Source organism: Dermacentor albipictus, chromosome 1 (genome assembly GCF_038994185.2).
Source record: "Dermacentor albipictus isolate Rhodes 1998 colony chromosome 1, USDA_Dalb.pri_finalv2, whole genome shotgun sequence".
Taxonomy (NCBI): Eukaryota; Metazoa; Arthropoda; class Arachnida; order Ixodida; family Ixodidae; genus Dermacentor; species Dermacentor albipictus.
The window spans coordinates 52,887,211-52,915,187 of record NC_091821.1 but is presented as its reverse complement, the minus strand read 5'-3'; the positions used below and the strand labels follow the sequence as shown (position 1 = coordinate 52,915,187).

The 27,977-nt window shown below is 43.4% G+C and overlaps 1 protein-coding gene across 2 annotated transcripts in view; it reads left to right on the top strand.

The window, feature by feature from the left end:
• The window catches only part of Kyat (Kynurenine aminotransferase), a 107,453-nt gene that overhangs the window by 49,972 nt on the left and 29,504 nt on the right, over nt 1-27,977 (top strand). For both annotated transcript variants that reach the window (XM_065428570.1, XM_065428571.2), the window contains 5 exons: nt 3,119-3,205; nt 6,335-6,454; nt 7,333-7,453; nt 19,752-19,828; nt 22,864-22,953. In XM_065428570.1, coding sequence (XP_065284642.1) covers nt 3,119-3,205; nt 6,335-6,454; nt 7,333-7,453; nt 19,752-19,828; nt 22,864-22,953 — 495 coding nt within the window. The remainder of the gene's footprint in view (nt 1-3,118; nt 3,206-6,334; nt 6,455-7,332; nt 7,454-19,751; nt 19,829-22,863; nt 22,954-27,977) is intronic.

Here is a 27,977-nt window from a genome sequence, read left to right as displayed (position 1 = left end):
CTTGAAAGAAAGTGCTATTAGAAAGTCGACACATGACATTTGCATGCTTCAAGAGAAAAAAAATCCACAAAAGGTGGTCACTCCAGGTGACCATCATGCCGAAAAAAATTAAGGTATGTATTCCCGATAACATCACATGGGAAGCTAATGAAATTGCTCACCCAGTTGAAATCACTCACCCATTCTACATAGATTGTGCAAGAGAAGCAGAAAATGTATGGAGAGGCATTGCTTTGGTCAGTAGGGATGGGAGCGCTTCAAGATGAGTTTATGGGTAATATTTATAGAGGGAATTTAAAGTCGCATTTTCATATTCAAGGGCCTCCCCTGCCTAGCTAATATGTTCGTGCACAACTGTCAGCAATTTTCTTGTGTAGCGCAGAGACTCCAAACACAATGAACAACAGAGGAGACATACACAAGCGCTTGTGCATGTCTCCTCGGCTGTCCGTTGTTTTTGAAGCTTCTGTGCTAAACACTAGAAAATAGTGTCGTACCCACATGACCAGAACTCAATGCTTGCGAATGTCGGTCGTTTCAGGGTCCCTTTTTTGGGCATCAAATGGTACCTTGAAAAAAATAAGGGGGGTTCAGGCTGCGGTAGTTCAGAGCATCTCAGCTTTTGCTTGTGTTTTGTGTAGCTACCGTATAGACTGCACTTTATGTAGCTACCGTAAGGGCCTCACTTTTTTGTTTCACCATTTTGACGTGGGAGGGCCCTTACATGGGACCGAACCTTTTGGTCAAAATAGTGCTGGTGCAGCCGGTGACTTGTGCGCACCCCATATCGCTGGATGTGCCATTGCATCAGAAGTCAAAGCGCATGTCTAACCATGCAGTACGGCAAGTAAAAGTACTAGTGCACAAACATTCGCTGATGCACGCACGTGGCATCGGGGCACCGAACCTGATTGCTTCTTCATTGGAAATCTTTAAAAGTGAACGTTTTCTTTGCGAATCTCTCTGGGTTTTGTGACTGTGGGTGTTGCGGCCTGGCTATCTTCTTGCCAAATAGGCCAACCAATCGCAATGTGCCACGTGAACTGCTGTATTCCTTGCACCACCACGATATGGCGTTTGCCTCTGCGCATTCATGGCAATGTCCGTGTGGTGGAAAAAAACAACAACCAGAAAGCTTGCCTTCGTGCATCCGCGACAGCGGCAGCGGAGGCATTGGAGTGTTTTAGTTGAGCGTACTTACGCTCCGAGCTGCCCCGCTAAGCCACAGCAGAGCGGACGGATAGATGGATGGATGTTATGAGCGTCCCCGATGGAACGGGGCGGTGGGTTGCGCCACCAAGCTCTTGCCATTATACTGCCTGATGTCCTACCTAGGTTAAACAATTAAAAAAAAAAAAAACACACCCCACCCAAATTTTCTGATCCCCTATTTCGAACTGTGCTTTTGTACGTCTGCTTTTTTTGTCGTTTCTTTACTTTTCTTCCAACAATCCTCAAATCGCTTCTTACTAATGCCTATTGCGGACATGTTTACTCTTCCACTGCTCTCGCTGAACCCAAGTGCTTCAAGGAGGCCAGTGGTGCCTAAATTGACCGCTGGGTAGACGTCTTCACATTCTAATAAAACATGCTCCATAGTCTCCCTAGCTTTACCACAGCAAGCACATGCTTTTTCTTCTGTCTTATATCTCGCTTTATAGGGGCGTGTTCTAAGACATCCCGATCTCGCTTCGAAAAGTAATGAGCTTCCCTTTGAGTTATCATAAATTGTTTCTTTCCTGATTTCGTTTTTTCCTCTTAAGTAGTTACTCTAGGACCTTTTGTAGGACCTTTCGTAGTTGCAGCGCCCCCTGGCAAAATTCAGGTTAATGAAAGAGAATAAAAACGCCTATTGATCACTCTTATACAGTAACACGTATATATGTATATATATATAACTTATTTCTCCATGAAGTGTCTAGACGTGCGCTTGTAAATCATTACCGGTCCATTTTACCCAATGGAAAATAAAGCGCCGTCTTGGGGAATGCCACGTGATAGCCAGCGCGCTTGCTTTCTGCAGCCAATCCAATCCTTTCTGACGCCAACGCTAGCCAAAGCGCTGCACAGCACGCTCTGCTCAGGCAGCTTCTAAGCGGACCGTGTTCCTCGCTCCGCTAGCCGGCTTACGGCTAAGGAGACGGCGCATGCGCATTCGCGCTTCCGCTCTGCTTACCTGCTTAGCAGAGCGTAAACACGCTCAATTAAAACACTCTATTGCATTAGCCTCTCTACTATGCCTGAATAAAGCCTTCCATGTCACTTTGTTGGGCATTCAATAAACACAAACTTGTGTTTCGACTCTTTATGCACTTGCACAAAGCTTCACTGTGCAGTGGAATCTCATTGATATCATCTTCACGAGAACCGAAAAATAAAACATAGAAAAATTGTATTATCTGAAGCAAGCTCCAGCAAGTATGAAAATAGGCATACTCAGTGACAAACTCAATAGCAAAGGTTCGTGTGGCACCACTCGACGCCCCACAAACCACAGCCAATGCACTTTTATTCATCAACATTGAAATAGCTCATCGGTTTGCGCTGAACTTTCTTCTTTTCAATGTCCATAAGGACGTTCTCCTGGAAGTTTAAAAAAAAAAAAAAAGCCGCCATACCTCGCTCAGCTGAGCAGCGATGCACTGCCAGTCGGTGTGGCCGCACTGCTGCAGGAGCGTTTCACCATCGGCGGCGTTCCATGTACATTTCTTCCTCCATTGTGGCTGAGGCTTAACACATTGTTTGTTGGTTTGTGGGTCGTTGGAAAGTTGTTTAAGCTAGTACATTGGAATATAAAGCTAAAAGTTTTAGAAATACTGGTGAAAGCCCACTTCTGGGCAGTCTTATCAAGTTTCAGATGAAAACTTGGATCGCAACAACCATATATGGAAACACATTGCTTCTCTGGGATATTGGCTGGGAAAAGAAAAGAGAATGTATTATCCTTAAAACCACATTATACAAAATAGTATCAGCGAGATTCTACTGTTCATAGGTTGCAGTTAGTTGGATCTGCTTTTTTTTTCTCAAATTTTGGGCTGCCAAGTTGGGGGTACGACCTTTACACGTGTCTATACGGTAAGTAGCTAAAGCTGACATTTGATTGTTCATCTTGCAGGTGATCATAATTGAACCCTTCTTTGACTGCTATGAGCCTATGACTCTGATGGCTGGTGGAGTTCCAGTCTTCATTCCTCTTCGTCCTGTAAGGCATCTGTCTTGAAACATTTTCATAGCGATAGCTATTATGTACTTTTGACTTGCTTGGATGTGTTCTGTGACAGCGGCAGTGCTGTTTGTCATAATTTGCTCAACGTAATATAAGTTTGCATTAGTATATGTAGTGGTTACAGGAGAGCAATCATGGGTGGTGTGGTGAGCTGTGTAGCTATACATACACCTTGCATGTCAAAAACAGTCACCTAAATGTCATCAGACTGTATGCTTAGGATTGTGTTTCACGTGTCCTTTAGTCAATTCATGTGATGTACAATACATGAACTAAGTAACTCCTAAGCATCAATAAAGGCAGAAGGCCCACCTGCATGAACTATTAGTCTATGAGAACACTTTTGGCCTAGTTGGTCTGGTACTGTAAACATGGGATTAAGCAATGTGGGTGCAGAAAGATGTACATGGTGAACAGACATAGAGGAAGCACACCACCCCTTTCTGTCCTTTCTTTATGTCCACGTGTCATCCAAAATATTGCTGATAGGCTCTTCATATTATGATTGGGAAAGTGTTTTATAATATAGTGGCTACCTTCGGTCATCTAAGTTGGTTGCAGCACTGAGCTATAGGTTGTCTTACGGATGGATAGCAGTAGTGGTTTTGGCAGCTCAGACATGCATTCACTGGTGTCCAATCTTCCTAATGGTAAGTGTATCATGTTTGTGTGTGCTCATATCAAGCTCAAAACAGATGTATGTGCATGGACATACAGTGAGAGGACCAAGACTAAAGCATGCCACCGGCTTCCATACCACAAGTTTGCACTCAGCTTGCTTGCATGAAAAGACAGCATTTTCTGGCATTACTGTGTTAACAGAATATGAGGATGGAGCTGCAAACAGCAGCAAAGGTGGTGATATCTTGGGGGTTCTGTGTTTCCATCCTACTGTCTGTTCTACTAAGATGGTAATGCCAAAACGAAACATTCAGTTTAGTAGAACTCCCCCCCCCACCCATTTTTTTTTTTTCATTGATGGCAGAACATGGAGTAGCTGGTAGCAAGGATTTGTTCGTTGTTGAATAGGCTGGGCAGTGAGCTTCCGTCTCCAATAATGCACATCTCAAAATATATAGTTGATTTTGAATGTGAAGCTTTATATCTTGCTTGTTTCTGTCTTCTTGAGCTGGTTAGTAGGAAAAGATGTTTTTATCTTGAAGGAAACTAATTTTGGCTTTATTCCTGTTTCTGTGAAATTTTAGAGGAGCCCTGAACCACCTTCTTAATTGTGAAGTGCAGTTGAAGTTAAGATAGACTATTTCAGAAATGTTATGATGCAAAAAGTACTTCAATGCGCTCAACAGACGTGAAGTAATTGGCAATCAAAGGTTGCATAGATCCTTTTCACAATGTTCCCGTTCCTTCTTCAATGCTTTGCATTGCGAAGGCTATGGTGGAGTGTGGCGTGCCCACGATGCTCCGCCTACCGAACGTCACAGTGGTACACAGTTCAAATTTGATTTTGGATGTTCACATAGATGACACTACTTCCAATTTTGCCGCCTACGACATGCTAAACGCAGTTGTCCTCAGTGAGCTGCAGTGTGCTCAGCCGGTGAGTTTGTCGCGGCATCCCGCAACATTTGCTTTGTGCATGAGAGGGCTTGAATGCGCACTCGCGCTCATATGCTCCTGTCTGACCGTGCTACATGGTGTGGACCGGCTTTGTCCTGCACCACAGCTTGACTAACGGATAGTAGCCACTTCCAACTTGTGCATTTTGAAGCACTCTCAATAGCTCAATACTCGGTGAAGTCTGCCAAGGCATCTAACCAGGAGTGGCCAGGAGTTAATGCATACTGGTAAGCGTGCATGTGGTCTGACCTTAAGTTTTGCATGGTTCAAGGCTAGTTGAGTGTTCAAAACAGTTGAAATTGGTGAGACCCAACAGCTACGACAACGATAAGCAGAGTAACTAAAGTTTAATTTCTACGCGGGAGGCCGCGGCAGAGCGTGAGCGGACAATGGTCGTCTTCTTCCGGAAGTTCGTAATTCTGATCAAAATTCAAAAGGAGAAGCACACTGATCCAAAGACTTTTCTTGATGTCGGCTATTCTTCCGGAAGTACGTAATTATGATCAAAATTCGAAAGGAGAAGCACACTGATCTAAACCCTCTTCTTGATTGATGTGAGCTATTGGCCAATAGCAGCCGGGTATGGGAATCTGCTATATTATGAAATAAAGCGGCCCAAAAAGAGTGAGGAGCAGGCTTCTGTTGAAAAGAGAGTGTTTGAGAAAAAAGGTGACTTTGCACTCTGCTTGCGAGCACTATGCATCGCACATAACTGCAAAATTTCGCTGAGATGTTCACAGCAGTGTATGCTATTCGTGGACTGTGTTTCTGCACCAAGCCTGAAAGGGGGTTCAGGACCCCTTTAATGGGGCCCTGAACCACTTTTTATAGAAGTGGAGAAAGGCATTTGAAGTGAAAATAGGCTACTTCAGAAATACTTTGCCGCAAGAAGTACTTCAATGTTTTCAGCAGAAGCGGAGTTATTGGCAATCAAACATGGCCTCTGCTGTGCTCCATTCCTTCTTCAATGCCTTACACTGTGAAGGCTACGGCACAGTGTGGCGTGCTCACACAACGTTCCGCCTTGTAAATGTCACTGTGGCACGCAGTTCAAATTTAATTTTGGATGTTAACGTAGATGTGACGACTTCCACCTTTGGTGCCTACCACGCACTAAACAAGCCAAACACGATTGTCCTCACTGAGCTGCAGTGCGCTTAGCCAGTAGACTCCTGGTGACAGCACCCTGTGGCTGCCGCGGTATCTATGCCATGTAGCCAACCGGAACTTGATGTGTGCTATCGGCCAATAGCAGCCGTCTAAGGGAATGACAAAATAGTGCGTCTAGAAGAGAGTGAGGACAGGGCCTTCAGTTGAAAAGTAAGTGTTTAAGAGAAAGGGTACTTCGCGATCTGCTTAATTGCGAGCTCCACGCACCACGTACGACAGCAAAACTTTGCTGAGATGTTCACAGCAGCTTATGCCACTTGGGGACTGCTATTTCACCGAGCCCAAGGGGTGGTTCAGGGCCCCTTTAAATTCTGCAGAGTGCCTACTATGTCATTGCTTACTTTCTTGTCCTTTCAGAGAAAGGAAGGTCAAATTTCTAGTGCTGACTGGGTGCTTGATCCAAAGGAGTTGGCCTCAAAGTTTACCTCCAAGACTAAGATGATCATTGTCAACACACCACACAACCCAATTGGGAAGGTCGGTCACTTTCCTTATACTTCACAGCATAATACATCTTATGCAGCAATTGCTATCTATGCTATCTATGCTATCAATTGCTATCTATTCCATTAATTTTTTTGTTCTTTAAACATTTTCATTCGAACAAATGGCAAACTCTATTTTCGTGATCATAGAGCCTCAATAAATATTTATTAGAAAAATGAAGCAAAATCAAGCAATAAGCCGCAGCTGCAACCTGCAGAGAAGCTCCCAAGTAAACACCTGCCAAGAAGACCATTTGTCATAGCTGTTTAGTCATTCAGCGGCTTTGAAACTATGGCACTACATCTTGCTGTGCAAGAATCTGCACTCGCAGGTCACACAGCCTTGGCTCTGCTGCAAGGAACTACTGAAACAGAGTATATGTTTGTCTTGGGCTGGTATGGAAGAAGGGAGAGTGTAACTGTGATGATGCATGGGATTGGCTGGGAGCATCTTTCTGTGTGAAGATGGAAATTAGGACTTACCTAAGTTTTTTGAGACAAGTTGAGTTCTTAAGTAGTAACGAAACTGGAAATTGTGTCATGTTACCTGCTGTATTTTTGTGTTCCGAGATTATTGTAAGAGAATACTGAGATCATGGTGTTTTGCTGTCTTCACTGATGCTGGGTGCTCGTAAATCTTTATTGTATAGCTTTCTTTTGCTTTATGCTTTATCACAAATCAGAATTGGGTGTTGCTAGCACATTGGGCTGTACCACCACTGTTCTAGTCCTAGGCATTTAGTCGGGGAACATGGCATCAAGCGTATCATTTTATACGCCTCCTTACATTGGATGAAAGGCCTATTATTTTTTTTTGTCTAGTCGTTGTATCATAGCAGACACTTAAATCTGGCAATATTTATTGGGCAGGTTTTCTCCCGGGAGGAACTGGAAATGATTGCAGAGCTTTGCAAGAAGCACAATGTGATCTGTGTTATGGATGAGGTTTATGAATGGATAATTTATGAGGGTGCCAAGCATATCAGAATGAGTAAGTACGTTCATCTGTATATCTTTTTTATTAAATATTTTTTATGAGCTGCATTGGCTCAGTGGCTATAGCATTCTGCTGCAAATCGCCACAAGGTCATGAATTGCAACTGCTGGCTGCAGCAGCCCCATTATGATTGGAGTGAAATGTAAAAACAATTATAAGAATATTCGTGTGCGTCAGAGTACCTTTGGTGGCCTAGACTAGTCTCCAACTGATGTTTTAAAAGCGACGGGGGGGGGGGGGGGTGCAGTCAGAAAAAAAAAAGCCAATTTTGGCAGTAAACATGATTTTGTTCTTTTTTAGAATCCAGGGGTGTGGAAAATCCATTTACAGACTTTTTGTCACTCTTGCATTTCATTAAAATATTATCTACTTGAAATTTCATGAAATTTCAAGGCTGCAGGTATGTTTTGTGTTCTATTGCACAGCCCGATATTTGTCACTCGTTACATGATGTGCAGGTGCTGCACACGTGATGCTGCCTCCACAACGATGTCAGTTTTTGGGCTGTGCTGCACAAAGTCAGTCTGGAGCTTTATTGGCTTTGTGCCCTCACACAAGCTTATTGTACTTTCCAGTATGCACACCCACAAACTTGGTAGGACCTGCTGTGGTGGCATTGTGACTTTAGTGTTGCGCTGCTAAGCGTGGGGAGAGTGCACGGGATCAAATCCATGCTGCCGCACCACATATAAAAGAGGGAAAAATGCAATAATGCCCGTGTACCATGCAATAGGTGCACGTTAAAGAACCCCAGGTAGTCAAAATTGATCACGAGTCTCCCGCTATGGTGTGCCTCATAATTATGTCGTGGTTTTGACACGTAAAACTCCAGAATTCAATTAAAAACTTGGTAGGCATTTGTGGTAGTTGCCGACTTATCGCCTGCAGACCCAAACTCTTCCAGCCTGTGCACACGACCTCACTCCTGATCTCTGATGTAAAGTCTGGTCGATTCGCCTGCACCACTGTAAACCAGTTCACGGTGTTTCATGAAGCGTTCAGAAATTTTGCAGCTCGATTTCAGCAGTGCAGGCACAGCGTCACACTCAAAACAAATGCCAAGATGCAGATGTGGTGCAGGTGTCATGGTATGTACGACTAATGTGCATGGAGTGTGTTAGTTTGAGAGGTCCTGAACTGCAGGCATGTTCAGCTTCTAGGGCATAAATACATACCACACTTGTGTATACACATCAGACATGTGGAAGCAGGGCTTTAACAGCGCTTGCACCAATGTCCTGCGTTGTGTGCTCCGCTGCTTCTTCGCACCTGTACACCTGCACCAAGTCTGCACCGACTGTGGAGTATGCGCAGCAAAATCGGGAACCAGCCTTGCACCTTTTGAAATGAACGGTGTGTTTCAGCGGGCACCATTGTTGTACTGCTGAAGTAAATAGCAGGGTGCAGCACTTTGTGAACTAGTTTAGGTGGTGCAGGCGAATCGAACATACCTGTAGTATGAACATGTCAAGGGCGAAGTGCCTGTGACGGCTTGCCACCCACTACTCCTGCTGGCTAGGCCTAACCAGTGCTGCTTTGTTGCATGTGAACGACCAGAGTTGCAGTTTGATGCTGTGTTGATGAGACTTTCTTTGCAACAGCTATTCGGCACTCGGAAAGCTGAGCAAACACTTCAAAAATGAAATTTTTAATGCTTTAATGGCAGCAACTTTGCTTGTGGCTGCCATGTTTGTGACAGTGCACTCACAGATCTGTCCTAAAAATTGAGTGACTTGGTGTGGGGTGTGAGGCATCGGTTGCCATTATATACATTGATTCTGTTAAGCAGTTGGCAGTGAAGTAGGTGCAGGGAAGTCCAAATAATCAAGCTGGTTTGATAAATCAAATATGAAAAAAATCGGCAGGCAACTGTAAGCTGGAGCACCCGTATAGTGCACCATTTCTCTTAGCCTTAGTGTGGTTTTGAAGGGGCAAATGCACGCAGTTAAACCTCAATATATCATGAACTTCAGGGCCCCTATAACGCAAGACTATTCCAATATGTTTTTATTCCAATCTCCTGACATCAAATTTGCGTAACTGCCAACGCAAGCATCAGGTGGTGACCCGCAGCGGTGCCTCAACAGTCCAATCAAACATTCTCTTAGTTTATAGGAGGTCACATTTCATTGCTCTCAAAACAAATAACATTGCCTACATTGAGCGGTAGCGGTTTTTCCTTTGTGATTGGTTGCCAGGAGGCCAGGAGCATGCCAAAGTGGACAGGGTTTCAATGGGGCCGAGCCAGCGCATTGAAAATAGATAACTGGATGAAGAGGGTGGTGCCGGCATTTGCGATTTGTCCACTTTTGCTTACTTAGCTTGCGGTGGCTGGTTAAAAATTGTGGCGGCATGCAACAGAAGCTTAAGAATGTCACTAAAATGGATCCTCAGCAAGGAAGAGTTGGCAGAACGAGGTCATACACGTGCCGAAAGTGCTTGAAAACTTTACATGACCACGCAAAAAGTTTTATTATACACAAATAAACCCATGCTCTCGGGCAGGTACGAGTAGCCAGTGCCTGAGCAATCCGCGGCAGCCATCTTTTTTTCCTTTCGGAACGGGGCAGCCTGCCGCTATTCAGAAAAAAAATCTGTTTTGTTCAGCATATTAATGCATCTTAACGCGTACACATCACTTTGACATGGAGAGTTTTCGCGGTTTTGCGACGTCGCGTGACAGGCAGGTGAAGTGGCTGCAGCATGAAAACTTTTTACCGATAGCCGAGGGCTAATGGCCAAAAGTCGTCGAATGAGAAATAGCTATTTTTCTTTTGTTCGGCCCAGTCATGCATAATCAATGTGTGCACGTCATATCAGATGGGGAGTTACCGCGGTTTTCGTGACGACACGGGACGTAGAGGCGAAATGGGGGTGGTCCAAAAAAAGTTTTTGACTAATCGCAGAGGGCTGATTGCAGAATTGTAATAGAAAAGTTTCGAATAGCTTTATGTTATAGTGCCCCAGTATTACAAAATTCTTTATATAACAAAGTATTTAACTTTTCCTAATCTGTCCATAGAACACCATGTATTTGGAACCTCAAAATAATGAAATGTGTTTACATAGCGTGCCACGCGATAAGAGTGACTGCCAAAGCGGAGCATCGTTTCATTCCATGTAAAGTTCAAGTGCAGTGAGATTATCGTGCCCTGCGCACTGTAAGGTTTGGGTGCAAGTGACAGTGTGTGAGGGTGAGCCAAGGAGGATGGTGGCTTAAGGAGTGTTGTCTTCCCGTGCAAGCAAGGGGAAAGGTAGGGAGGGGAGCTTACCTGCAGTGTTACAATCAAGCGCTTATGAGGGGGAAGGATAGGGTGGTGCGTGTCTCCTCCTCTAGTGTGGCCGTGGTGACGCATGGCTGAGCGAATATACAGCCTGTGCCCCTTCTTTCAGAGGTAATCTGCTGCGTGTGCAAAGAGTGGCTGTTCCGAGATGGCTTGGCACCATGTGCACTGTCTTTGCGCTCATTTAGTACTGGAGGTTGCTTAATCTCAAGTTTTTGAGAAATGAAACGAGAGGCAGACGAAGCATTCACTCCTCACTGCGGGCGCTTTTCATAATAGTGTTGTCCCTCTGTGGGCCACACTATCAGTTGTGGAGCAGAATGGATGCGAAAGTGTGGCTGGCTTTGCTTAAATTACCCGCCGTGGTTGCTCAGTGGCTATGGTGTTGGGCTGCTGAGCACGAGGTCGCGGGATCGAATCCCGGCCTCGGCGGCCGCATTTCGATGGGGGCGAAATGCGAAAACACCCGTGTGCTTAGATTTAGGTGCACGTTAAAGAACCCCAGGTGGTCAAAATTTCCGGAGTCCTCCACTACGGCGTGCCTCATAATCAGAAAGTGGTTTTGGCACGTAAAACCCCAAATATTATTATTATTTGCTTAAATTGTGCTGCTGATGGGAAGATATCATTGACATGGCATGAAACTATCTTTCGTTGTCAACTATCAAATTTAAAAAAAATTTCTCATTCAAATTTTCTTTTTTCTATATCCCCCATGATTAAGAAAATTTTGCATCTGCTAGCATGTGAGAAAAGTTGATCGGCGACTGTTCTTACTTGCATAAAAGGTTGAATTTTGATACAATATTTTTATATATCGAAGCACGTTTCCAATTTTACTGAATTCGTTATATCAAGGTTTAACTGTATTTTGTCTGTCATTTAACATACAGCCTCGCAGTGTGTTAGAACTATTCATATCACATAACCAACTTCATTGTTACTGGGCATAATTTGAAAACATTATCTTATGTTAGCAGTATGTGTGGTTTAAAGTGAATGACACCTGTGTCATCCTTAGTATCGTGAGGCTGCTTCGAAAAATTTGAGCTGTTCTCACGGAAAAGTTGTCTTGCATTGTTTGCTTTATAAGGTAGCTGATGACACTGTAATCACACTATAAGTGTTCAATTCCTTGAGCACAACATAAATTATTAATTATATTGTTTTTTAATGCAACCAATTCAAAATAAGCACAAAGTGCACCTTGGCTTCAGGCTTGAGGCTGGCCTTGATGTTATTTCACTGAGATTAGTAGTGATCACATCTTATAACAAACTGCTGACATGTGCATTTGTCAGCCTGGTCCAGTCGTGGGAAGCCACACCATGACTGTGTTGCCGAAAGCTAGGTGCGTGCTTTCACATTAGCCATTCTTTCTCCCTTTCACGCTATGCTTCTCCGTATTTGACGGGATAACCCCATTAGGCACAGTTTCCACATTTGCGGACGTGACTTGTTTTTACCAGTTTTGTTCATTGGTGGCAAAGGAAGAGTGACAGACATTGAGCTTTCGTCATCATCTTCAGCCTGGTTATGCCCACTGCAGGGCAAAGACCTCTCCCATACTTTTCCAACTACCCCAGTCATGTACTAATTGTGGCCATGCTGTCCCTGCAAACTTCTTAATCTCATCTGCCCACCTAACTTTCTGCCGCCCCCTGCTACGCTTCCCTTCCCTTGGAATCAAGTCCATAATGCTTAATGACAATCGTTTATCTTCCCTCCTCATTACATGTCCTGCCCATGCCAATTTCTTTTTCTTGATTTCAACTAAGATGTCATTAACCCGCATTTGTTCCCTCACCCAATCTGCTCTTTTCTTATCCCTTAGTGTTACACCTATCATTCTTCTTTCCATAGCTCGTTGCATCGTCCTCAATTTAAGTAGAACCCCTTTCGCAAGCCTCCAGGTTTCTGCCCCGTACCTGAGTACTGATAAGACACAGCTGTTACACACTTTTTTCTTGAGGGATAATGGCAACCTGCTGTTCATGATCTGATAATGCCTGCCAAACGCACCCCAGCCCATTCTTATTCTTCTGATTATTTCATTCTCATGATTCGGATCCGCAGCTACTACCTGTCCTAAGTAGATGTATTCCCTTACTACTTCCAGGGCCTTGCTAGCTATCGTAAACTGCTGTTCTCTTCCGAGACTGTTAAACATTACTTTAGTTTTCTGTAGATTACTTTTAGACCCATTCTTCTGCTTTGCCTCTCCAGGTCAGTGAGCATGCATTGGAGTTGGTCCCCTGAGTTACTAAGCAAGGCAATGTCATCAGCGAATCGCAAGTTACTGAGGTATTCTCCATTAACTCTTATCCCCAATTCTTCCCAATCCAGGTCTCTGAATACCTGCTGTAAACACGCTGTGAATAGCATTGGAGAGATCGTATCTCCCTGCCTGGTGCATTTCTCTATTGGGATTTTGTTGCTTTCTTTATGGAGGACTACGGTGGCTGTGGAGCCGCTATAGATATCTTTCAGTATTTTTACATGGGGCTCGTCTACACCCCGATTCCGTAATGCGTCCACGACTCCTGAGGTTTCGACTGAATCAAACGCTTTTTCGTAATCAATGAAAGCTATATATAAGGGTTGGTTATATTCTGCACATTTCTCTATCACCTGATTGATAGTGTGAATATGGTCTATAGTTGAGTAGCCTTTACCGAATTCTGCCTGGTCCTTTGGTTGACGGAAGTCTAAGGTGTTCCTGATTCTATTTGCAATTACCATAGTAAATACTTTGTAGGCAACGGACAGTAAGCTGATCGGTCTATATTTTTTAAAGTCTTTGGCATCCCCTTTCTTATGAATTAGGATTATGTTAGCGTTCTTCCAAGATTCCGATACGCTCGAAGTCATGAGGCATTGCGTATACAAGGTGGCCAGTTTTTCTAGAACAATCTGCCCACCATCCTTCAACAAATCTGTTGTTACCTGATCCTCCCCAGCTGCCTTCCCCCTTTACATAGCTCCCAAGGCTTTCTTTACTTCTTCAGGCGTTACATGTGGGATTTCAAATTCCGCTAGACTATTCTCTCTTCCATTATCGTCGTGGGTACCACTGGTACTGTATAAATCTCTATAGAACTCCTCAGCCACTTGAACGATCTCATCCATATTAGTAATGATATTGCCGGCTTTGTCTCTTAACGCATACATCTGATTCTTGCCTATTCATAGTTTCTTCTTCACTGCTTTTAGGCTTCCTCCATTCCTTAGAGCATGTTCAATTCTGTCCATATTATACTTCGTTATGTCAGCTGTCTTATGCTTGTTGACTAACATGGAAAGTTCTGCCAGTTCTATTCTAGCTGTAGGGTTAGAGGCTTTCATACATTAGTGTTTCTTGATCAGATCTTTCGTCTCCTGCGATAGCTTACTGGCATCCTGTCTAACAGAGTTACCACCGCCTTCTATTGCACACGTACTCCTTAATGATGCCCATAAGATTGTCGTTCATATCTTCAACACTAAGGTCCTCTTCCTGAGTTAAGGCCGAATACTTGTTCTGTAGCTTGATCCGGAATTCCTCTATTTTCCCTCTTACCTCTTACCGCTAATTCATTCACCGGCTTCTTATATACCAGTTTCTTCCTTTCCGTCCTCAAGTCTAGGCTAATTCAAGTTCTTACCATCCTATGGTCACTGCAGGGCACCTTGCTGAGCACGTCCACATCTTGTATGATGCCAGGGTTAGTGCAGAGTATAAAGTCTATTTTTTTCTAGTCTCGCCATTCGGGCTCCTCCACGTCCACTGTCGGCTATCCCGATTGCGGAAGAAGGTATTCATTATCCATATATATATTATTCTGTTCTGCAAACTTTACTAATAACTCTCCCCTGCTATTCCTAGAGCCTGTGCCATATTCCCCCACTGACTTGTCTCCAGCCTGCTTCTTGCCTACCCTGGCATGAAGTCGCCTATCAGTATAGTGTATTTTGTTTTGACTTTACCCATCGCCGATTCCACGTCTTCATAGAAGCTTTCGACTTCCTGGTCATCATGACTGGATGTAGGAGCGTAGACCTGTACGACCTTCAATTTGTACCTCTTATTAAGTTTCACAACAAGACCTGCCACCCTCTCGTTTATGCTATAGAATTCCTGTATGTTACCATCTATATCCTTATTAATCAGGAATCCGACTCGTAGTTCTCGTCTCTCCGGTAAGCCCCGGTAGCACAGGACGTGCCCACTTTTCAGCACTGTATATGTTTCTTTCGACCTCCTAACTTCACTGTGCCCTATTATATCCCATTTACTGCCCTCTAATTCCTCCAATAGCACTGCTAGACTCACCTCACTAGATAGCGTTCTAGCGTTAAACGTTGCCAGGTTCAGATTCCAGTGGCGGCCTGTCTGGTCATTGAGCTTTAGGTGAATTGAACCCTCTGCATAGTCAATGTGTGTTCATTTTACTTCATTGTGCTTTGTTTTGCTACATATGATCACTTTGCTGAAGGTACTACAATGTTTCAAGGGTCATGTGATGTCACGTTCCAGCAGCATGTTGAAAGAATAATTTTCCCTTTCTTGTAATGCAGGCAGCCAATAATTGTGCATGTACTTCAAGCCTGTTATTGAATTCTTTTTATGCAAGACTGCAACATTCCTGACTCTACAATCCATCGATACATATTTAATTACTCTCTAATCATGATGAATCCCCCAAAAATGCGTGAAGCAACATGCTACCACTTTGTGTTTCCTGCAATGAAGTGTCAAGCACCTTGGAATAAAGTTGTTTAAGTTTGACATTTATTGACAGGCCATCCAAATTGTTGCCTAAGGGGATAAACTTGGTTCTCCGGTGTCACTTCTTTGATAAGGGATCTTACTTTCTGAGAGTGTGGAGCAGCCCTCTTCGGTTTTCCTATTATCCCACTGAGTGTTTGGCTTCTGACACGATTATAGTATGGCCTACAACTGCTGCACCAGGTGGACTGACCGGTGGGTCAGCGGTTTGTGACTGGCTTCTCGAGTTTGTGAATGAATATTGCTTTAGCTTTTCTTCATGTTAATCTTTGAGCCTTTACTCAAAGACTTGCTGGTTCAACTTCTTATTTGTTAGAAGTCATCTCCTGTTTTACTAAAGGACAATTTATAGATAAATGGCAGATTGCAAATACATTCCTAATCAATCCTTACACCTAATCCTTCTTAATTTAGCATCTTCACTACTTCTTGCAGACGTGCAGTGAATAAAGTGGTATTCACATGCTGTAAAGCTGTGATTTGGGCTTGTTGGTAAGACATCGTGAACATATATACAACTTTTTCGCGTACATCATACATGTGCTGTGTGCAAAAATTCCTTACACACCATTGTGCAGGTACGATAACTCTTTGTGGGAAAGGGCAATCGATGGTTTTGACACACAGTTATCCCCAAGCCTATCAATCATTTCTGCTTCTATAATTTCGCGAGTTATCTTATCTCGGGCTCTACTCACAATGGAGCAGCCTCTGTATGCTGGAGCACACGTCGAGTGGTCACCGTCATCCACCCTGGCAAACAGTTCGCCACTGGCAAACAAACGGTTCCTGGTGTTTCTTTTTGCATGTGCGCTTGTCAGAGAGGCCTGGTCTGGTTAGTCTGCACAGACATTGCAATTTTCTAGACACTGAAAACACAACCCTACCATTCGCACATTGACCTAATTTCTTTATGTTGAATGTGTGGAAGCAGTTGTTTACAACCTTCCTTTAAAGTGTGGGTAGAACAACGTGGGGCAAAGCGGAAGGTGCCTCATTGAGCGTTTAAAGGAACACCGGTATAATGTGGCAGAAAAGCAGGGTGGGTTCCTTGACGCTCACTGCAGGCATTGCAAGTGCGCTGTTGCCAGGGTGGATGACGGTGACCACTCGACGTGTGCTCCAGCATACAGAGACTGCTCCATTGTGAGTAGAGCCCGAGATAGGATAACACGCGAAATTGTAGAAGCAGAAATTATTGATAGGCTTCGGAATAACTGTGTGTCAAAACCATCGATTGCCCTTTCCCGCAAAGAGTTATCGTACCTGTGCAATGGTGTGTAAGGAATTTTTGCACACAGCGCATGTATGATGTACGTAAAAAAGTTGTATATATGTATGGGTCCCTTGCACGAAATAAAGATTGTTGCAAGTTAGCGCCTGTGTGTGTCACGTCTCCCTTTCGTCCTTGTCCTTTTCATGCACTATAATCCTTACAGTATTCACATGTGAGATAAATCCCTCGCTTCACAGCAGGGAGGGTGCATCACGTGACGATGTCGCACCTTTTAGGGGTGAAGAGGTTGATGTATACATCGCCGGTGGATGGGGGACATTTTACTGTGCTGGTACAAAAGATTCCCTCTTGTTAGGGGACGTAATGGGGATCTGATTAACTAATCTGACAACCTATGGCACTGCGCTCACCGGCAACATTGAAGTTGCCTCTGTTTGGTGGTCTTGTATGCGTTGCAGTGGTTTCAATTGTACAACACCTGCTGACATGTCGAAGCTCAGCAATGAAGCTATTCTGTTTTTATCTCACCACAGCATACATCTCGCCACAGCATACCCGTGCCCGTGCTAATGCTTGTTGCCAAGAGTATAGGCCACTAAAATTTTTTGCCAACATTGCAATTATAGTGTGGGGATTGATGGATGTCAGTTCATGTGAGTGGGGGGAGCTGTGCAAAGCAGTGTGTCCGCTCGTGACGTATTGCTCGTTCCGTATCCGTGGCTCCTCCATGTGAGTACTCCTTAATGACGAAGAGGTTGTGCCTCCTTGCCTAACACTTATTTAACCAGTACTTTGATCCTTTCTTGTGAAGAAACATAGGAGCTGCAAAACCCCTGTAAATATTTTCTAAGATATTCACATACGTTCCCTCCAGATATGCTGTAACATTGTGGAACCATTGTTAAGACGAGCACTCTGAGCTTCAGATAGTATTTCGCCGTGAAGAAATAAGCGCAAAAGAACTGAAGGAAAATTTTAAAAACTTGCACCTCGATTTATTACTGCTGCCATGCCAACACTGGAAGCGCTGCCATTGGCTGTCACAGACTTGAATAGCCGGTGCGTGTATTGTGTGCATTTTGACAGTGGCGAGCTGTGCATTTCGTTGCCCAGTGAAGTTTCATGATTGTAGTAGGATGCGTCACTGGTTGCGTAAGTTTCAGTAATGCGCCCAAAATGCAAAATTAACAAATTTACAATTCGAAATGGCGAAATAGTTGTGTGATTGTATCTGAAAACTGAAACGGAGGCTTAGTTGTGTGTGTAACCCCATAAAACCATGATCCTATTATGAGGCGCAATGTAGTGAGGGGCTCTGGATTAATTTTGATCACCTGGGGTTCTTTAACTCTTTCAGCCCTGGTGGTGTCAATTGAAGATATTACAGAAAATGTCGCACACAGTTTATGAAACGAAACCTGCTGTGGTTGCTTAGTGGCTAAGGTGTTGGGCTGCTTAGCACGAGGTCACGGGATCGAATCCTGGCCATGGCGGCTGCATTTAGATTTGGGTGAAATGCAAAAACACTCATGTATTTAAATTTAGGTGCATGTTAAGAACCCCAGGGGGTCCAAATTATGCCGGAGTCCCTTACTATGGCGTGCCTCATAATAAGATCGTGGTTTTGGCACATAAAACCTTATAATTTAATTTCAATTTATGAAGGAAGGTGAATAGCAAGGGCTAAATCTTAAAAAGTATAGCCTTGAGGCAGTTGCCAGAAGTTTAGGTTGAATGGGGAAAGAAAAGCATTGTTCTGACGAAAAATCGAACCAAGGAAATAAAACTTGGTATTAACACTAACACACTTTAGGATGTCATCAGTGCCAAACAACTTGGGCATGTGGCTTGATAATTTTATTGTACAATGAAAATGAAAATATGTTCAACAACAGCTCAAGAAAAAAAACTAAGCAACGTGCCTTTCGTGGCTCATATTATAATAGTTCATCTTGCTATGTATGAATTTGACATCGTCAGGTTCTAAAATCGAGGTTGGGAGTAATCACTTCATTTTTTTTTTTGCATATGTTTCCCGTAGTGTTTTCCATAAGCATAGTGCACAGTTTTGTTCTTTTTAGGCATATTTGCTTGTTTGGGACTGTTATTTAGCTGAAGGTGTGATATAACCCCAAACGATGTCTTGGAGCATATGTAGGGTGCCGTAGGTTAGCCACGCTGTTGAACGAAAAAAAAAAAAAAAGATTAAAAAGACATTGTGCAGCACAAAATTTTAATACCTGCATAGATTTTATTAATATCTTGCACAGTGTTTTTTTTTTTTTGATTGAGCAGCTTAGCTAATGTTAGCTGGGACACACGGTAGATTATTCATCGATAAAAACAAAGATGACTAAGAACTCGTGTGCACAACCTTATTCACTAGATGAAAAAACAGCTGAAGATTGCTTCGAGGATCTTGGCTTACAAATATCAAGCACTTGGCATGCACTGTGACTGAGAACAGGAGATCTCGACGCCTGTGATGAGCTTGTTATTGTTTGGTACAGTTATGTTTCTCTGTTTGAAAATTACAACAGCCAACATGACATTTTACGGAAATGAAATGTTTCTTCAGCCCCTGCAACTAAAATATAAGAAAGTTGTATGTATTTTAAAGCATGCATTACGTGTTCGTTCACAACCTTTGAGCCCTGGTGTTGTCATTTGACACCATATTTGTAAATTTACTAAAAATTGTAAAATTCGAATTTTTCTTCTTGTATCATGCTTCCGAAAGCATTTCCACACAAAATATGTCAAGCAAAAAAAAAAATTTTTGCCTGAATGAAAACATTCAGGGCTGAATAGGTTAAAGTATACCTAATGCATGGTACACGAGCATTCAGCCCTCATTGGAATGCGGTAGCCCTGTTCGCAGTCGAACCCGCGACCTCGAGGTCAGCAGTGCAACACCATAGCCACTGGGCTGCCACGGAAGGTGCATGCTGTTCCTATTTCATTTATTTTAAATTTACTATATGGTTACTTATTTTGTTTCAGACACCCTTCCAGGGATGTGGGAAAGGACAATTACCATTGGTAGCGCTGGGAAGACTTTCAGCATCACTGGTTGGAAGGTTGGTCCACACACACTGTGTCCTTTCATAACATATCCATCTTGTTATTTGTTGAAAATACTCATTTGTTCAGAAAACCTGAGACAAATTTTTTGGCCTCCAAAAAATTGCCTCCAAGTTGTCTATTTTGCCGTGGTTTGGGCAATCGTCCATAATGAACAGAACATTCCTGTTGTTCTTAGCCATCTCGCTATCGATGGCAGCATTACGCGAATCTTGTGAAACGGTCCGGTGGCAGAATTTTCGTTCCACTCTCAGTCAAAATTTTGAGATATCCGCAGTTCGGCCCAAAAATACTTCGAGATAAAGGGCAACAAATACATGGGACGTATAGGAAATGGTTTGGTGCCGCGGAAAATTTTGACTGAGCCGATTTTTCGAGATATGCAAGTTAGAGTTAACGAGGTATTACTGTATTGGAGAAGGACGCCAGAGGAGGGAAAAGCAGTTAACATTGTCTTACAAATGCCATCTGTTGTTGAGGTATTCGTTCGAAAAAAATTTGCCTTTTGTCGCTCCGATACTGAAATTGGACGCATGAAGAGTGCCTGAAGATCTGTGAAACTTCCTTGTTTGTTTTTTTTGCATCAATGGCTTTACCACCTGTGCCTTACCTCTTATTGTCGTATCTTGCGAAAATCCTGTCTCTTCAAGCTACCAACACTTGTGGTACAAATGTGCAACGACAGATTGGATGCCTCAGCAAGTCATTGCAGTGAGCTGCTCTTTGTCTTGAGAGCACCGAGAATAACATGTACGGTGCTTCCACTGCTGTGTTGTTGAGCGCTGTGTGCTACACTGTGTCGCACCCAGTTTCGGTATCAGAGCAACAAAAGGTGAATTTTCATCAACTAATATCTCAACAACGGATGACGTTTTTAATATGTAAATTGCTATTGCCTCTTGTGGCGTCCTCCTCCAATACTGCCATTGCAATATTGGCATAAAAAACAGTAATGAAAAGGTAATCAACTGATCATTAGCAAAAAGACTGTGACGGCTATTTGACCATCTAGTGTCTGCTGAGCTGAAAGAACGAGTAGTAAAGAAAGTATTATCGCATTGGTTAAGTCCTATATTTAAAAAAACCTGTTTCCATTAATTTCGATAGCACGGATGCGGCTGAGAACAATGCAATGAATTGCTCTGTCTCGGCTCTCCATATCCTACCTGTACCGCATGACCCAGACCAAGCTGAACGCATCAGCGCGGCCACACAGAAGGGGAGCTGGCATTTGCTCTGGCAGCACAAATTTGTACGAATGACCACCAGCCACTGCCAAACCTACCACACAGCAGCCAAGAGCTAGTCCATAACACACACACTGGCTTGCTCTTGCAGAGGATGTGTTGGCCAAGTGGCACCTTTACAAAAAAGCCCGTACCATAACACCTTGGACTATAATAGCAAGGAATCGGACAGCACTAGCATGAACGCTTATGAAGCTGAGGACTCATTGAACTATGATGCTGCCCCTATAACGACGGTCACCTGCTCGACGGGCCACACAGACACTCAAACGATGAATAAACATATGTTGTGGGAGCGTCCCTGTTACAAAAAAACCTGTTGCAAAAAACATCAGGCAGAGGTACCTGAAGCTGCACATTAGTACCTTTTAACAATGGATGTCACAAGCTCAGTGTGGGCACAGGGTTGCCACTGAGAAATGACGGGGGGGGGGGGGGGGGGTACGCATTTGATACGCAGCATAGCCGGTAGCAAACACAGCGAATGTGTCACAGTCACCTGAACAGAAAGAGAGCAAGTTTATCTGTCAGTAAAAGCAGTTCCTACAATCAATAAGACATAGTTACATGACAGTTGAGACAACATAGAAAGGCTACACTAATTAATGCATCATACAATTTGACAATTAGGATTGAGAAGCGGGAACTTATAGGGCTACTGGTTACAGCTAGCAAAAGAGAGCTAAAAAAGAAACAGGCGTACAGTGACCAGGTGAGCAGAGACACTCCATTCAAAATGATGCATAAAGAGTGACCCTCGAAGACTATGGTGCTTCTGGGGTCGCAGTCTCATCGGGGGAATCTGGTATACACAGCTGAGGTTCCGGAGAGTGCTTGGCAGCGTTTCACCCAAAGCAGACTGAATAGTCTGCTTTTTAAGCTTTCATGTACCGACTGGTTTAACAACTTAGCAGGGCACATGGGGACACTCGCAACCACTGTCTCAGGGGTAACATTGAACAGAAGAAAAATAACATACAATAAGAACAACCAGCACGTAGGCTCACACTTTGGCTGCACTTTGGGTGAGATGGCACCCAAGGAAATAAAATAGAACTGGAACAAGAGACATGCACTTTAGTTCATATACTGCTGTGTTCGACATATACAAATTAACCACCTAAAACAAATAGAATCTATCAGGGCGCATTTTTGTACATGTACTAAAAAATTCAGGGATACCGCCAGTTTTGTGACACTGGACAATACCCAACAAATACGGTTGAGCCCGCATGATGCTGCTGTTCCTTTGAGACTTCACACGCTAGGTGGAGATTATCCATCGTTTGTAATGTTCCTATTTCCCTCATATTTGCCCCATTCCCCATATAGTCCTGCGAGCCACTCCTTTTCCATGTAACAATTTATGACTTACTTCAGTGTCACAAAATGGGACATAATTATTATGTGGATAGTGCTGCAGATATGAACCTGTTAACCATCAACTGAGTTTAGTTATACGTTTTTGTGACCAGGGCCCACAACACACCACTTTCACTTGTGACTAAAACATAGTATGCAGTGAACTTGAAGCACAAAACTGCACAAATATATTATATGATGTAAGCTTATATTCACGAGTTGCAATATATGAAGTAGTTATTTTGTATAAAGCGTTGCAGATCAAAAACTACACTGCAAGATGTGTGGAGTGCGACTTCTATGATCGCACTATACTTAGTTTCGCAGCTTGCACAGAGTTGCCTACTAAGTATGAAACAGTGTATAAGTTTGTGTATACTTTGAGTTGATGCGAGATTGCAACACCTGCAATGTATGTGCAGGTTGGTTGGGCGTACGGTCCTCAGCACTTGCTGAAAGGGCTGCAGCTCATTCATCAGAACTGCATCTACACTCTCAGCACACTTCTCCAGGTAGGTTGACACTTCCATCCTTCCATTTCTCTTTCTTTGGGCAGGCGAGAAATTGAGGTAGATGTGCATGTTTGGAGGCAGACAATAATAGCAGCATGAAAATAAACAAAGGGTGAGAAAAAAAATGCAGTCATCATGAGGCACTGTTTAGACATGTAAAGTACTGTCTTAGGTCCCTGACCTGCACTTGGGTTCACTGTGCTTGCCCAACTTCCTTGCCTCCAAGGCAGACATTAACAGCAGCATGATAGTAAACAATGGGTGAGAAAAAATTTAGTCGACATGATGCACTGTTTAGACATGTGTATTGCTGTCCGAGTTAGATCGCATACAGCAGACATTGTCAGCTCCTGACTGAAAACTTACCATTATCATTGAAAAGAAAGGGGTACAATCGGTGCATTTTACCAGTGCTGACATATGGGGCAGAGACTTGGAGACTGACAAAGAATCTTGAGAACAAGTTAAGGACCGTGCAAAGAGTAATAGAACGAAGAATGCTAGGCATAACTTTAAGAGACAGAAAGAGAGCGGTTTGGATCAGAGAGCAAATGGGTATAGCCGATATTCTAATAGACATTAAGAGAAAAAAATGGTGCTGGGCAGGTCATGTAATGCACAGATTAGATAGCCGTTGGACCATTAAGGTGACAGAATGGGTACCAAGAGAAGGGAAGCGCAGTAGAGGACGGCAGAAGACTAGGTGCTGCGACGAAATTTGGAAATTTGACGGCACTAGTTGAAATCGGTTGGCGCAGGACAGGGGTAATTGTAGATTCCAGGGTGAAGCCTTCATCCTGCAGTGGACATAAAACAGGCTGCTGCTGCTGATGATGATTGCTGTCTTAGGTCCCTGACCCACACTCGGGTTCATTGTGCTTGCCCAACTTCCTTGCTTCCATGGCACATTGCTCTTAATTTTATGCATGCCTGCAAGCATTTATGATCTTATTGTTAAATGCCAGATTTCTTTTACCGTGTTTATGATTTTCATATTGACACCAATATCACTTTTCATTTCTGTTCAGTTTAGGATAAAACTGATTTCAAAGGAATACAAATAGTTGCCAACTGACTTTTCGGAGCCTAATTTTTTGGGCCTGCGCAATTATTCGGGCCTGCATAGAGCAGTGCCACCCACTCAATGATGCACTGTATCACAGCAGCCGAAATTTCTTCCCCTGTAACGCAAATAATTTGTGAGTAAACTTCAAAAATATATCGATTTTTCTGTGACACTGATCACTCTTAATGTGAATATAGAGCAGAGTGCCTTTTCACAGTACCTTTACAGAGCACAGTCTTCAAAGGTCTGTGAATTATGATAAAATAATTTTACTATATTTCACCAAACTAGTATTTTAAAGGGAAGCTTTCTTTGCCTCTTCCTTCGACTTTCCCACTGTTGCTGCTGCTGCTGTGGCTGCTGCTGTCTGGTACACTGCGTCGGGGGGTGGTTCAGAGCATGTGTATACATGACAGGAGCGAGTCGGAGAGGAACGGCGAGGCGAGAAACTTGTTTGGACCACGCCGCGTCGAATGTGCACAATGCCCTCTGGAGCTCCCTCAGTGTCACCACATTAGCCTCTTGACAGCTGTAATTATCCCTGACCACCCTCAAAAGCATTGCAGAAACTGCAGCGCTTTCCGCTCTACTAACGTGCAAGTCCAGAGGGGACATAGATAGAACTGTAGAGAGGAGGGAGGAGAAGAGGCTGTTCTCATAAAAGGGGGAGGGGGGGAGGTGACGTGAGAAGGCAAGGAAACCCTACTATTCTATGACAGTGGTTGCAGGGAAACTGGATAAGCCTAAGTTAAAGGTATGGTATGGTACATTCCTGCTATTTGTGAAAAATAAACACCATGCAAATATATCAACGAACAAATTATGCAGGGTGTGCAGAAGCAAAGCCGCATTAATTAAAGCGCACCGCAGGGTCCAGGCGACACTACGGTAGCGGTGGATTGTCAAATCAACTCTTCTGTGCCCGCCGCGGTAGCTTTGCGGCTATAGAATTGCTAGAGGTCGTGGATTTGATCCCGACCGTGGCAGCCGCATTTCGACGGTGCCGAAATAGAAAATGCACGGGTAATTTGATTTTGGGACACGTTAAAGAACACCACGGTGCCAAAATTAATCCGGAGTGCGCCACTACGGCCTGCCTCATTATCCGATTGTAGTTTTAGCAAGTACAGCTCCATGATCCAATTCAAGCTTAATGCTTCTGCCCCGATGCGATGTGCCATGTAAGGCTCAACCCTATCGAAGGTTATGAAATATGGTGCACAATAACGCCTCAAGCAAGCACCTCTCCCTGTGTGTTCTGTGTACTATGCAGACAAACAGCAGTGAAGCATGCAAGGTAACATTTAACATCAACTCACCATTCTCGGGTTAGACTAAACGTTGAAGAAATTAAACTTTCGCCGTCAACATCACCGCTAATTACCGTCATTCAAAGCAAACAGTACAGAAAGCTTAGCTTACATAGATTTCCACAGTGCGTAGGAATCGAATCGTGTGAATTTTTTTTATCAAGGGTTTAATCACGATTAATAGGTTGATGTGGCATGAGAAAAAACACAAAACAGGTATTGTCGTACTACTGCATGCATTTCCCTGAGGCACTGAGCATGATGGTTGCCACCCTTGTTCGACTAAAATTCTTTGCACATTATACTGTTTTATAAGCCACCTGACCATGAAGCTACCTGCTCCTGAATTAGTGAAGGTTCACCTTGGTTTCTCTAGGTTTCTAGATAATTTTCATTAATTTAGTAGTGCGTTATGAATGCTGTGTTGTACCAAAGAACCATTTTCATCCACTTTTGTAGGTAAGTAGGTGTGAAACCCTAAAATATATTGTTGTAGTGCCTGAAGTTGTCAATGAAGCAAGGCAACTAATGTTTGGTGTTGCAGCTAGACTAATTTGCTTTGAGTTCACATATCTCGTACCCTCTACCTCCAGAGTTATTATTGAAAAAAAAAAAAAGTTTCCAAAATGCCCAATTTTTCCTAAATGCTTGATTGAATCAGCACATTAAATGAATGCCAAAAATACATGCAGAATAATGTATTTATTTGCAGAACATCCACAAAAATTTGTTTATTTATAAAGAAAGTTGGCTTCATTACACTGATTTAAGTTGGCTTTTATTCTTTGCTCTTATATATATATATAATTATATATATATGAGTGTGTGTGTGTATGCATGTGCTGTACTGGTCGCTGCCATATAAGCCTGGCCCCCTCCCTCCAGTGAAGGGAGACAACAGACAAGCCCTGCACGAAATGTAATGCTTACAAACTTTGGGCAAGAAAACACGGTGCTGCACATGCTCGAAAGTCTCCTAGCATTGCATAAAAAAAATCTAGCAAGCTATCAGTACATAGAAATCAAGGCATACAGTATGGTCCACTCTTATTAAAGGGAACTCCAAATTGGTATGCCATCACTGATTAGAGCTTAGTGTTAATATATGAAGGTCTGGAAAAAACAAAATATCTATAGAATGCCTGTTGAATAGAATCAATTGCTTTTTCTCCCCATGAAGCTAAAGAATTAGTGAGTTATGTTGTACATACCAGTGAGGTTCTCAGTCTAATGGTTGCCCTGTGTTTTACGCCAATATCTTTTACTTCAATGAAAGTTTTGCTTTCTAGCTTTTCTCCAAAATATGGAATGGCTGGGCTTTCCCATCTTTGTAGCAGGTGGGTTGCCGTTCAGCATGACAGATGAAAGCGCGAATCATGCCTCAGATGACTCGATCATCGCTCTGTGTGCAGCCTTCGTTTGCACTGCGCTGGTCGACTGCGTTCAGCGCAAATGGTAAAGAGCAGGCCCTGTTTCATTGTCGGGTTCAGCATGATCTGCCTCCTGTCAAAGGTTCTGAAATGGGTAGGGTTACGGCAAGTTCATGTGGCACAATCAGCTTATCAGTGATCACACCCGCGATCATGTGTATGGTAGATTGACGAATGTTGAAGCGGCGTTACGATCATTGCCGCTTACGTATCCAACACGAATTGTGTGCTTTGTGTAAGTTAACCGGCTTGATCTACGCCTGTGCTTTCACACTTTCCAAAACCAGCACTTTTATTGTTGGCATTCCCTCTGTTCGGGTTGTGTTAGCATTTCGATCAGTCCCGGGACGAACTTTGTACGGACAGAGGCGGCGGCCCTGGCCGACGTGCCTGCGAATTGCGGAGTTCGGGTGCTGCGTAACATCGGGGAGCATATGCGGCATGAAAGAAGCTTTCGCAGAACCAAAGTCCATGACCATGTCAGCTGGGACGGGGCGGCCCTTCCGCGGCACACTCGGGGTTCCTTTTGCGTCGAAAATAGGCCCTTTCTTGCACGGCAGTGAGCATGAAGGGTACCGCGGCGCACGCGACATATGCAGAACAGCACGGGTCTCTACACCGAATATTCGAAAAATAAAATATAGTAGGTATTCGATTCGTGAATCGAATTATTAGATTGTTCACTGTTCAGTTCGATTCAGTGAAATGCAAGTATTTACACACCCCCAGTATAGTGTTTGTATCTGTGAGCTGCTGTCCTTGATTTCTGCAGAAAGTAACATTGGAGCCAAAGCTATTTGTTGTGCAGAATGTTCTCTGTTGTCAATCCCATATAGGACGTGCACTGGAAGAATATTTTCACTATGGAATTTTTTACATTGATTTACTGGTGGTTTATTTATCTAGATCAACAAAACAGGTTTAGTTTCATAGTGCACTGTGCATCCAAATCTAACATTTATTAATGCAGTAGCCGGCCAATTTTATGGACATGAGTTTTAACTCAGGCGGGGGGGGGGGGGGGGGGCCCTATCTAAATACATGGGAAAGGAGAAATCGTTTTTATAGGCAACCACTTCACCACATTTGATGAGGTTCGTTGCATTTAAAGAGAAAGTTAATCTAGTGCCTGTCGGAGCAAATTTTTTATTTAGGCTGGTGATATTTGAATAAAAATAGTTGCAAATCGAAAATTTTCAGAAAATGAAACTCTAACTC